Consider the following 13,114-nt stretch of genomic DNA (forward strand, 5'->3'; position numbering starts at 1 on the left):
TCTCATCCAACAGCATATCTCTTCATAGCGTTCATTTTAGTCATCAGCTCTTATCAAGGGGGGAATTGTCGAGATCCACCTGAGCTCAAGGCTCCCCTCTCGTCCTGCAAATGGGAGGGAGCCCAGGACTCAAGGACCTTTTGGGCTCAAGACTGTCTCCCGGGACAGCATGCCAAACTTGATTTTAATCAATCATCAGCTAAGTGTGAACTCTTGAAATGCGCTATATAAATCCACATTACATTACATTACATGACTCGATCAGTACTCACTGATCTGGCCAATCTTATGATCCGATCGCAGGTGTTTGTTTACAAGTTTACAAGCAGAGGAAAAGGCACGTGTGCACCTGTAAATTACACATCAGCAGTGCTACAACATGTAAGCGATCACTGCGCTCGGTTCACAGCAGCTACATAAAAAATATACAGATGTGATGCAATACAGATTATATTATATATATTTAATAATATAACTTTTGTAATATACTTATTGCAATAAACAGTAGTTTATAGGGCCTTCCTATATCCTTTTAGTAAAGGTCATAATATTTATATTGTGCATTTTAACTTCATTTTAACTTCTTATGCATCAAATATGCACACCAGACGTCTTCAGGGAGACATGTTGAATTCTTCTTCCATTGTTTACAATGTTTCTAAATTGCATTGTCAATAATTGTCCTTACCAATTTTTATTGTCAGTTTTATCTATTGTTTTTGTAAAGCTCCTTCTGACCATGACATTTCCTTACTAAATGGTTATAAGTGACATGTTTAAGGGATTATATGCCGCATCCAATTTATTTATTCTCTTAGGTAAGGCGAGATCTTATCATTACAATTTTTCTACTGTCATTTGTGACAAATTACATTGTAGAGAAAATATGCTTTATGCATTATAAAGCCTGAAGCATCAGAATTGGTACTTGATAACGGCTGCAAAAATCCTTATCGGAGCATGCCTAATTATATTTATACATGCAGTAATATATATTTTTAAACCTAAAAAGTTTTGTAAATCTCTAATAATTGTGTTTGTGTTTTGGGTGGGCATTTGTCTGTCATAAAGGGGGGACTGGCCGTGGCAAGTGTCTCTTTGGCTCAGGTCTCAATCAAAAGGCTCACATCCTCTCTGTGGGGCGACTCTCATCAACTCCTGTTGGGTCATTACTGCTGCTCACTGCTTTAAAAGGTAAAAGAGAGACTCTACTGACATCTAGTGGCTCTCTGTTGCCAATTAATAAAGATGCTTTACATGAGCATCTCTTTTTATTCTTTTCAGGTTTGGTTCAGATGCCTCCCGATATGTCCTGCGGCTCGGCGACTACCACACAGAGGAGCGGGACGATTTTGAGCGCAGTCTTTCTCCTGAGCGAATCAAGATCCACAAAAAGTACCACAGTCAAGGCTGGGAGTATGACATTGCCTTGCTGAAGTTAAAGGGCACAGATGAGAACTGTGTGGCCTTTAACCCACACACGAATGCTGTTTGCCTTCCACCTCAGAGCAGCAAGAAGGGCAAGAGACCCATCGCCTGTGTGATCACCGGCTGGGGAATTACAGGTACTGGAAAACTGATGAAGAGTATGAGATTGCTTTTGGTATAAAAGCATGTAAAGGTATTCATTCTGGGTCAAAAATATTAAAATAAACTAAACAAATTATTTATTAAACATATGAATTTTTTTTTTTGCTAAATAAAAGAATATTACTGTAAAGGTAATTGTGACAATCTCACAATTCTTACTTATTGTCTTGCAATTTTTCTTTTCTCACAAATGTATTGTTATCATACTTTATTTCATTATTTTCTTGGTTATTTAGTTCTAATCTCATTTACTTGTTATTTTAGCAGCTCATTTTAGTAGTAAACATGGTAGAAAAATAGTTGTATGTAAATGTTGTTTTTTTATCTTATAATGCATGATTTGTTTGCCTTATTTGCAGATTTCTTGCCATTTTTTTCTGAACTGCAAGATTTGAAATTACAAGACAAATTGTAATTCTGAGACAAAAATCAGTAATCTTCTTTTTTATTAGTTCTTTTTTTCCCATAATAAATATAATTTTTTATTTATTAAACATTTTTGCAAAAAAAAATTATATTTTTATAAAATATTTTAATATAGTCACATTTTACATACTTTACAAACTTTATCTTTCAAAAGTTTAGGATCAGTGTGATTTGTTAAATGTCTGTCTCTACCACATATAAACTATTAAATAGAATTATTACAATATTTTTTATAAACGACACAATGTTTTCTATACGTACGCAATGTTTTCTAGATGTTACTTCAAATAGAAATATTTTATAACATTTCATTTCCACCTACTTTCACATTTTATTAGTTTATAGATGCACTACTGACCTCAACAAACTTTGTAATTTGAGGTTGTTGTACAATTAAAAATATATAAAATAAACTAATTTAAAATACATTAATATATATATATATATATATATATATATATATATATATATATATATATATATATATATATATATATATATATATATATATATATATACAGTTGAAGTCAGAATTATTAGCCCCCATGTATTATTAGCGCCCCTGTTTATATATATAAAATGCTATATATTATAGGGAAAAAAGAACTACTGAAAAAATGTAGATAACAGATTTTTTTATCTCAGAATTACAACAATTTTTCTTGTAATTTAAAATCTTGCAGTTCAGGAAAAATGCCAAGAAATGTGCAAATAAGGCAAACAAATCATGCAGTATAAGATAAAAAACATTAACATACAAGGCTATAAAGCTATTTTGTTTACTACTTTAGTATATAGAAATATATATATATATATATATATATATATATATATATATATATATATATATATATATATATATATATATATATATATATATATAGTTACTAAACCCCCTTTGAACTTGTTTTTCTTTTTTAAATATTTTCCAAATTATGTTTAACAGATTCAGGAAATTTTCACAGGATGACTGATAATACTTTTTCTTCTAGAGAAAGTATTATTTGTTTTATTTTGGCTAGAATAAAAGCAGTTTTTATTTTTTTTAAACACCATTTTAAGGACAAACTTATTATCCCTATCCTGCCTAGTTAACCTAATTAGCCTAATTAAGCCTTTAAATGTCACTTGAAGCTGTATAGAAGTGTCTTGAAAAACAACTAGTCAAATATTATTTACTGTCGTCATGATAAACATAAAATAAATCAGTTATTAGAAATGAGTTCATTAAAACTATTATGTTTAGAAATGTATTGAAAAAATCTGCTCTCCGTTAAACAGAAATTGGGGAAAAATAAAAAGGGGGCTAAAAATTTACGGGGCTAATAATTCTGACTTCAACTGTAAATCCGTGTCTCAAAAATATGCAAACAACATTAATTCTTAATTCTGTTATTTTTTTAAATTCTTTAATTATATTTTGTAATTACATGACAAATAGATGAAGTTATATATTATGTAATCGTTTCCCACTTCACCTGATTTATATCACCGCATTACCTTGTTAAACAATGATAACCCAAATATTGACAGAAAGCTTCAATATTTTTACTTGCACACTAAACTAGCACTCACAGAAATCAACGTTTACATATCAGAGTCATTATATGACAGACTCCCGTGCAGTCTTTCGGACAATTGGATGAGAGCATGTTGCACCTTCTTGTCTCAGTACCATGCCTTCAACAGTGGTGATATTTTCAACATTACGGGCAGTGTATGGACAACCACTCCCCGCCACACGTCATACTGATTAAGTGCAATCAAATTTCCCAAACAAGTAATCCAATCCACCTCTTGTCCAGTTTTTAGTGAGAAATTCACGAAGAAAAGATGAAGCACTGTAGCCTTTAAGTTCTCATAAATCTTTGCTTTTTATTTAAGCTTTGGGCAGCTGAAAATAAATACAATTACAAATAGTTTAAGAATACCACTTAAAAAATATTTTATTTAAAAAGAAGAAATACTTACGTTTTTTTTTCCTTCTATCTTGTCTTAGACTCCGAGTATTCCAGAACTCTTCTGCAAGCTTGGGTACCTCTGCTGCCCTCCTGGAAGTGTAAAAAGCGTTACGGCAGTCGTTTCACCAGCCGCATGTTGTGTGCTGGCAGCTTGTCCAACCATCGGCGCGTGGACAGCTGTCAGGGTGACAGTGGGGGTCCGCTGGTGTGCCAAGGGGACAGTGGGCACTGGATGCTCACAGGTGTCATCTCCTGGGGTCACGGCTGTGGTGACCCTTCATATCCAGGTGTATATACACGGGTCGGACGCTTTCTGAAGTGGATTGAGAAAGTCACACACAGCCCTGCTGAAGCGTGATATCACAGTGTTGATGTTAAACATCACTTACCACATTGTCAACATATATTTATATAGTATCAGTCAAAAATTGGGAAATAGTAAGATTTTTATTATTTATGATTTAGGCTTCATTTATTTAATTAAAAATACAATAAACTTGTGAAATGTGATTACAATTTCAAAAAACTATTTTCATATTGAATTCATTTAAAATTGTTTGATTTAAAGTTGAATTTTCTGAATCGTTACTCTAATCTTCAGCATCACAGGGTCCTTCAGAAATCTTTCTAATATGATGATCTGCTGCTCATGAAATGAATATAATTATTATTTTAGTACCTACTACTGGTTACTAGTTATTATTAGTTATTAATATTATTATCGGTGTTGGAAACAACACAGGCTCATTCTGAAAAGTACCTCTATTTACATTTCTGGAGAGCACCAAATAATGTTTTTTTTTTTTGCAGTTTTTATTTTGGCGAATCCACCAGAGGCAGCTGTGTATGCTTTTTGAGATCTGACATTTCTCTCACGAGTGCCATTCGTGCCTGCTGTTTTCACGTAAATCCACCAAAGGCCGGTGTCGACTGAATGACTGACCGATCGACTGACCCACCCTCCCTAAACCCAGCCAATAGTATTTTCAAAAGAACCGATTGACCCACCCACCACTTCCCTGAATCCAACCGTTTTAAAAAGCAATCCAGAAAAAGAAAAGCCCTCGTCTGATTTTTACCACGTTTTCAGATTTTACCCTGTTCTGACAGTTATTTACTTGTTTATTTCATTTTTTGGCTTCTGTTTTAGTCTTACCCGCTTTCTGAAACTGCTTTCACTCGAACCCCGTCCTCATGGTCAACTCCTCTCTGCGTCTCAAGTTCGCCAACATACATGGCAAACTAACTGAACAAACTGGTAACAGCAGGAAAACCGTCCATACGGAGGTGAGAAGTTAACTGGTAAGTACAAATATACCGCCCCCTAGTGTTCGTTTTAAAGATAAAATGCAGCCATATGTACTTCTGGTATGTATATAGGGTTACAATTTCCGAATGAGCTTATTTTGGTTGAAAACAGTGCAGCAAATATGGAAAAACTGTTGTAGAGTGCAACACAATGGTAAATGTATTTACTTTTTTTCCATCAGGGACACATTAAATGGTTCAAGAGTTAAAGTACAGAATTAAACAATGTTTTTGAAACTTTTGTTTAATTAAAGTACTATAATAAGTGAAATGTATCAGTTTCCAAACTATGAAGCAGGTAATTGATAATTATTAGAGTCATCAGTTTTAATAATAATGACTGTACCAATAATAATTGAGCATAACCGATCAGAAAATCTCAAAGTTGAAATGAAATAATGTTAAAATCATTTTTTTGAATAACAGGAAACAGCTATATTATAGATTCAATAAGAATTCAGTGAATTGAAATTGTAATGTTTCACAATTTTAAGTGTATTTTTAATCAAATAGATGCAGGCTTGTTGAGTAAAATGTATAAAAACAAATCAAACTGATCCCAAAGTGTCAACTGTGTATATCATATAATGCCTATGAACGAAAGCATCACCAGCTGGCCATTAGGTTTAAAGCTGCTTTGATCCTGGTTTATGTGTTGCACATTTAAACATTTGCACCGTGCCATTTCAATTCCATTTCTGTACACTTGTAGCATTCGTGATCATGCACAAAAACATGAAGCCGCAAATGTGTGTTTTTGAGGAAAAGCTGCCTAATGTGAGTTTAAAGGTTGTTTGCGCGTAAGCCTTTGTAAATAAGTCATTTTGCACTAATCTGCATGCATATTAGTGAACATATGTGGGAGGCCTATGGATCAGGATCTTAAAGTAAGTTTACATTATGCACTTACAATACGAAATAGGCATGCAATAATTTAAAAGCAATCATTAACATTCCACTTATTTGTTGGTTATTACTGTACTCTTGTTGAAGGTTTGTAGGGTACGACATTATTAAGCTTACTTTTTTGGGAAGCAGAAAAGCAGTGTCAGGTAATTCTCAGTTTATTTAAGATTTTCTTTGCCGCAAACCCCCCTCACAACAAATCAGCGATATGAAGTATTGGACTGGCTGGATGTTGTGGACAGAACAGTTCATAGTAAAATGTAAATAATAAATGTAAGTCTTTAGGAAATAGTAAATTGAGATGGGAACAAACATTTTTTTTCTAATGCTTTTCCATTTGTTCACAAATCACAAATCATTTACTTAAAACAATAAAATCATGTTTTTAATGATGGAAATGCTAAGATATATAGATATGAAAACTAAACCGCAGTTCTTTTATTTTCAACTTGCAAAACTTTTGCATTTTCTTGAGGAAATTTGCATTTGCTTGCCAAAATTTACTTTTTACATTTTTTTTTTTTTTTGTTTTCACCAAGACATGTTTCCTTTCATTTATTTTATTTATTTTAAATCAAAAATATTTTATAGGAATGCTACAATGTTGAAAAAATTAGGTTTTATGATTACATATTTTTTGATTTAAACATTTTCTTTTTTTATTCATGTTATGTTTCATTGTGTTTTGTGAATAAACACAAAGCCAATGATAGAAATACCTTGATTTTTTTTTCAGTGCTGTCTCACGGCAATTTGCAACTTTTTGATTCAGTGGCTTATGAATTTGTCCCATCTAATTCATACAATTTAGTATGATTTGCTTATCCCCTGATGACGGTTAAGTTTAGGGGTGGGGGTTGGGTTCCACTTCGTCTTTTAAAAATCGAACATGTTTGTACGACTGATTTCGTTATGAATTTGTACGAATTAGCCACTAAACTGACAAAACGTAAAATTGTCACGTTTCCTCGAGAGATCAGACTGTTGTTTTATTCACTGACAAACCCTCAGAATTTCTTTGCAAAATCTGTTATTTTCCCCCAACAAAACCAAACCTGGTCACACTTTACAATAAGGTTTCATTAGTTAATGTTAATTAATGCATTTACTAACATAAATTATGATGAACAATACTTGTGGGGCATTTATTAATTGTTGTTTAACATTTATTGATGTGTTATTAAAATATAAAATGGTGCTTGATAACATTAATTAATGCACTGTGAGTTAACTTTACCAACAAGAACTTTATTTTCATTAAATAATATTTACAACGATGAATAAATACTGAAATAAATATATTGTTCATTTTTGAAATACATTAACTAATGGATTCTTTTTGCATTCTCTTATTTCTGATGATGGAAATTATGGTTTTGGGGGAAAAACTTAAATTCAGTGGTTTTGCAAGCTAATTAAAATTGTCCTTTTAGGGAACAATGTTTTGTGAGATAACATCTTCCTTCTATCTGGTATTTATTTCCATCACTGATGGATGTGTAGTGTGTTAAAAATAAGTTCAGAAATGCAATTCAAAAAGTCTGATATCCACAAATACAGACTTGTACTTAAAACTGCACATGCTTAAAACCAAAAATGATGCAAAGTTATTTCACATACGATACAGTCAGAAGAATCTGTGTTTGAAATATGTCTTATGTTAACACACTTGTGTCAGTCATTATATCTCATGGATGTTTCGTTAAAGAGGCTTGAGTGATGTTATGTTACAATTGCTTCCTGCAGTGTTCAACCTAGGTGTTTATTTCAGATTTATGATTGTATTTATTTATGTAACAAGATACAGGCTTTCAAATGAATTGTTCTTTGGATTAATAAATTGTAAGAAGTGTAAGAGTGCTGCTGTTTTTTGTTATACTAAAGTTGAATGATAGAGCTTTCATAACAGTTTCATGCAGTACTGTTCAGATTAATAAAATATGTTCTGTTTTTCTACAGTCCCAAGCTAAAACTGTGATGTATTTATAATTGTATAGGTTATGGCAAATTTAAACTATGTATAGTGAATGTTTAGACAGCAAATATGCCACAAGTAGCATGAGATAAAGTGAGTTGAATGCATGTTCTTGTTTGTCTCTTTTTTTTTATATTGATGGTGGCAAAACAAATACAAGCAGAATCAAAAATGTATAGTGTAATATTGATATTGGGCGAAGCAGTGGTGCAGTAGGTAGTGCTGTTGCCTCACAGCAAGAAGGTCGATGGGTCGCTGGTTCGCGCCTCGGCTTAGTTGGCGTTTCTGTGTGGAGTTTGCATGTTCTCCCTGCGTTCGCATGGTTTTCTCCGGGTGCTCCGGTTTCCCCCACAGTCCAAAGACATGTGGTACAGGTGAATTGGGTAGGCTAAATTGTCCGTAGTGTATGAGTGTGTGTGAATGTGTGTGTAGATGTTTCCCAGAGATGGGAAAGGGCATCCTGCTGGATAAGTTGGCGGTTCATTCCGCTGTGGCAACCCCGGATTATTAAAGGGACTAAGCTGACAAGAAAATGAGTGATATTATTCCTCTCACTCATTGGGCCCTATACATACACCAGGCGCAATAAGCTGCAAGATGTGTATGACGTGATTTGTTGCTATTTTCAGACCAGCGCAACAGTAATTTTTACATTTTGCGCTACGTTGTTCATTCATTTATTCAGTTTCCTTCGGCTTAGTCCCTGATTATCAGGGGTCGCCACAGCGTAATGAACCACTAACTATTCCAACATATGTTTTACGTAGAGGTATACTTTAGTTTACCCAATTTACCTACAGTTTAGCTCATATGTTTGGACTGTGGGGAAAACCCATCCCAACCTGATCCCAACACAGGAAGAACATGCAGACTCCACACAGAAATGCCAACGCAATCTGATGGCAATTCGTAACATTTTGGTTTAGTGACTAATTCGTATGAATTCGAATGATCTAATTTGTACAATGTAGTACGATTTGCTCATCACCCATTGATGGTTGGGTTTAGGGGTGGGGTTGGGTGCAATGCCTCCTTTTTTAAATCGTATATTTTCATAGCTTGAATTATCCACTAAACTAAAAAAGAAAGTCAAATATTTATGTTTTCTTGTGAGATCAGGCTGGAAATGCCAACTGTCCCAGCCGAGGCTTTTAAAAACATTTAAAAGATTAAAATGTTACAGAAAGTATTATTATATTTTATTTTGTTGCAATTTAAACATTGCGCCTAGATCATTAAAATACAGTCCATTGTGTTTGTCTTAAAAGTTGAATCACTGAATTGATTTCCTTAACTATCCAACATTGCAACATGATTATTAAAAAAAAACAGTATGAAAGTGATTTGAGTATGAATTATTGCTGTTAAAGATTTAGACATTTATTATGTTGCAGGAATACAATGATCATACTTTAGGTCTGCTATGAACACAGACAAATGAAATCAAGGATGATTCCATTTAAAATTATTTTAACATAAAAATTAAATTAAAACATCTATTACAATTACATCAGCAACATTCACATGCAGCCAGGGGTGGTTCGGGTGGTTCGAAAGACCCAGCGATCACTCAGTGATGCAATGTCAGACACAATGGACTCAACAGAGTGAGTGATATCACTGTGATGGGTAGGGTTTAGGGTGGGGTTATAGGTGAGCGCATTAAAAAGCATTGGGTGCAGCTCAGGTTGCACTGCACCAGGTCTGCATCCAGACTCCTCTCTTATGTATACAGTTTACAAGGTGTGCAACACCAAAAGGTCATTATGAAGCATGTTAAAGTTAATTTCAATAATAAATAGGCTATTGTAGTTATCTTTGAATTTTCAAACACTATTTTACAAGAGAGACTAGAAAAATCAGGAAGCTCTACATCATTATTATTATTCATTCATTCATTTCTTTTAGACTTAGTCCCTTTAAGGTCGCCACAGGGAATGAACCGCCAACTTATCCAGCATATGTTTTATGCAGCAGATGTTCTTCCAGCTGCAACCCATCACTGGGAAACATCCACACACACACACGCATACACCACGGTCAGTTTTAGCATACCCAATGCACCTATACCACATGTCTTTGGCCTTGTGGGGTAAACCAGAGCACCCGGAGGAAACCAACGCCAATAAGGGAAGAACATGCAAACTCCACACAGAAATGCCAACTGGCTCGAACCAGCGACCTTCTTGCTGTGAGGCGAACGTGCTACCCACTGCGCCACCACGATGCCCTTTTAAATTATATATGTAATAAATTTGTATTTTTGAAATGACATATAATATATAATAGTATAAATCTGTGTTTTTTTTTATATTCTAACTCTTTAGGAAATGGCTATGATGACCACCCGACAAGCTAATCCAGCTAAAAATTGAGCTAAAAGGTCACTAAAATGAAGTATTTAACTTTAAATGAGAAGAAAATGAGGTGAATAGCTGCACAAAGGACCACTTTTTGAGAAAAAAAGAACCAGCCCTCTCACCAGGCTAGCAACAGACCTGAAATATGTAATGTTAAGATACATTAATGACATTTCATCAAAATGTTTTCAAAGATTTCAGTAAATTGGAATAGTATACAGTATATACAATAATTGCAGCATTAAAAAATTAATAATGAACTAACAGTTAAAAACATTCTCTTCTGCAATTTGACTAATTATATTAAAATTAGTCAATGCAACTGCGCTAACATATTCATTTCTCTAATGTACACAAACAAAAGTTAATAACTGCTGTAAAATTATACCAGTTTTGTCAAAGAAAGAAAATTAAAATCTGTTTATTATATTTTCAAAGACCTGCAATTTGTGATATCAATTTTTTTAAAACAAACTTGGAATGTGAGAGGCTTAAAACATATAGGCCTATATAGGTTATTATCATACAATCGTTTACTGTTATTTTGTTATTATTATATTTAAATATGATGTCCAAAAACACCCATGACAATCTGTTGCACAGTATTTATCATTTAAAACTCAAGAATTGTGTTAAATCAAAGAGATGAAATGCATAACAGGTGATTTATGATTTATTAGCAACAGGCCACACTCATAAACAAATAACTGTCATACGTTTATATCATGCGGTGATTTTTGGAAGCTTGTTTGTCTGGCTTTAACGTCGAGCGGAAGTGCGGATCAGCTGATGCAGAAGAGCCATCTTCATCTTCCCGAGCCGAGCGGAGCGGAGAGAGAGGAGAGGAGGGGGGCAGGACAGAGAGTACAGGGGGATCTCGACTCCAAATTGTCAGCTTTAAAAGACATTTTGGATCCAGAGAGCGCTGGCTGCTTGCAAACGGGGGACTGGAAGAGAGCTGGCCGGTGGCACATGAAGACAAGCGGATGACAAGCTTTAACACACAAAGGAGAAGACAGATACGAGGCAGCTAGAGGTGGCATAAAGACAATTAACATTAAATATGTTTTCCACGGATGGACGTATGTCCTGGTCGGGGGGTCAACTCTGCATTTTAGTCGTCTGATTTGACTGTAAACCCACTTTGAGGCACAATGCTGAGATAAGAGCACTGGCCGGTCGTTTGTTTTGGGTAACCCAGTGGATCGACAAGACTCGGATTAGGGACCAAGGCTTTTGTGCCAAAACGTCAAAACAGCGTTATTCCGTCTGGTTATGTGTAGGGGCATAAGCACATGCCGTGTCAGCGCTTATTTTGACAGTTTTTGAATTGTTTGCTATTTCGGGCTAGCTAGAAAAGCTAGCAGGCTAACCCGACTAGCTTCTCGGAGTTAGCAGAGCTACCTCGATCGAAATAAAAACAACCGTACCAAGGGTTGTTTGGGGTTAACACGGGTTTGCCGTTGTGAAATGGCCTTATTTAAGTGAAATAAACCCGCGGTGGGTCATTAGCTGTACTTGGGGACCTGTTTTTGTTTTCTTCACCGCTCTTTTGTTTTGTTAGCCGTGGAGCTGCTGAGGGACTCGAGGCTCAGCTGATAGGACAAACAGAGGAGAGGGGGTTTAAATGAACATTCGAGTGAAAAGAACTCCTGCTTGCTAATAAGCCCTGAACTTTACTGACAAGGAAGTCACTACAGTTAATGCTGTCAAATAACACAACTTGCTATGCAGTTCGAAAACTTGTTTGCAATCAGACCACTGTAGAGGGGGTCAAATTTATTTAAATCGTGAGAGGTCCAACGACACACCTTTTAGGGTGTTTTCGACTTATAAGTTCCTACTTGACAATGCAAGAACACTTATTTAGGGGGAAAAGTTATACGTCTAGAGGTTTATTTGAGTTTTAGTTATGGGTTGTGTCAGTTTTTTTAAGAACTAAAGTGTTTTCAGCAATTTGGGTGAAAAAATATGGATTAACTCCACACTTGAGATTCACAAATGCTCAATTTAAAACCGTAAATATCTATTTCTAAGACAGACACAGTCTTCTTGAGGGACTTCCTAGGGCCCCTCACGCTGTGTTTGGGTTGAGTGTGAGTTTCCCCTCCCCCTGGGCGAGTGTCACTCTCTCAAAACAACAGGAGCGCACAGGCACGTTCAGTTGAGGCGTCCAGGTCTCCACACAGCAGATGTGATGGAACTGATGTTCGCTGAGTGGGAAGATGGAGAGAGGTTCTCCTTTGAAGATTCAGACCGTTTTGAGGAGGACTCCCTGTGCTCATTCATATCAGAGGCAGAAAGTCTCTGCCAGAACTGGAGAGGATGGAGGAAACAGTCTGCCGGCCCAAATTCCCCCACTGTGAAGATTAAAGGTAATAGAGGATGATTGTTTCTATGTGCTGTCATTGTAACATGAGCACACCGTGAGTTGGCTTGACTGTACCTTTGACCTTTAGGATGTATTCTTAACTTATGGACAACATTGTCACATGACCCACATGTTTAGACCTACCAAGTCAAACTGTGGCTCTATACATCTCCCTGCTTGGCTAATTTGGTAATAGAGGTGAAGTTGGTTTTATATT

General features: G+C 35.2%; 2 protein-coding genes across 17 annotated transcripts in view; both read left to right on the plus strand.

Annotated features, from left to right (window-relative positions):
• si:ch211-51a6.2 overlaps window positions 1-8,046 on the plus strand; it is a 38,732-nt gene extending 30,686 nt beyond the window's left edge. The window contains exons 12-14 of the mRNA XM_087279190.1: window positions 1,072-1,194; window positions 1,285-1,565; window positions 4,016-8,046. Of these exons, the coding sequence (XP_087135316.1) occupies window positions 1,072-1,194; window positions 1,285-1,565; window positions 4,016-4,335 (724 nt within the window). The 3' untranslated portion in view covers window positions 4,336-8,046. The remainder of the gene's footprint in view (window positions 1-1,071; window positions 1,195-1,284; window positions 1,566-4,015) is intronic.
• Window positions 8,047-11,356: 3,310 nt separating this feature from the next.
• Window positions 11,357-13,114, plus strand: part of zswim8 (zinc finger, SWIM-type containing 8) — a 58,966-nt gene continuing 57,208 nt past the window's right edge. For 15 of the 16 annotated variants that reach the window (XR_015504882.1, XR_015504880.1, XR_015504881.1 and 12 more), the window contains exon 1: window positions 11,357-12,901. Coding sequence is in view for 4 of the 16 variants with exons in the window: in XM_087277296.1 (XP_087133422.1) it covers window positions 12,724-12,901 (178 nt within the window). In the remaining 12 variants the exon portion in view is untranslated. 16 annotated transcript variants of the gene reach the window in all.

The sequence above is a fragment of the Danio rerio genome, chromosome 13 (genome assembly GCF_052040795.2).
Source record: "Danio rerio strain M-AB ecotype USA chromosome 13, GRCz13ab, whole genome shotgun sequence".
In the NCBI taxonomy this organism is placed as follows: Eukaryota; Metazoa; Chordata; class Actinopteri; order Cypriniformes; family Danionidae; genus Danio; species Danio rerio.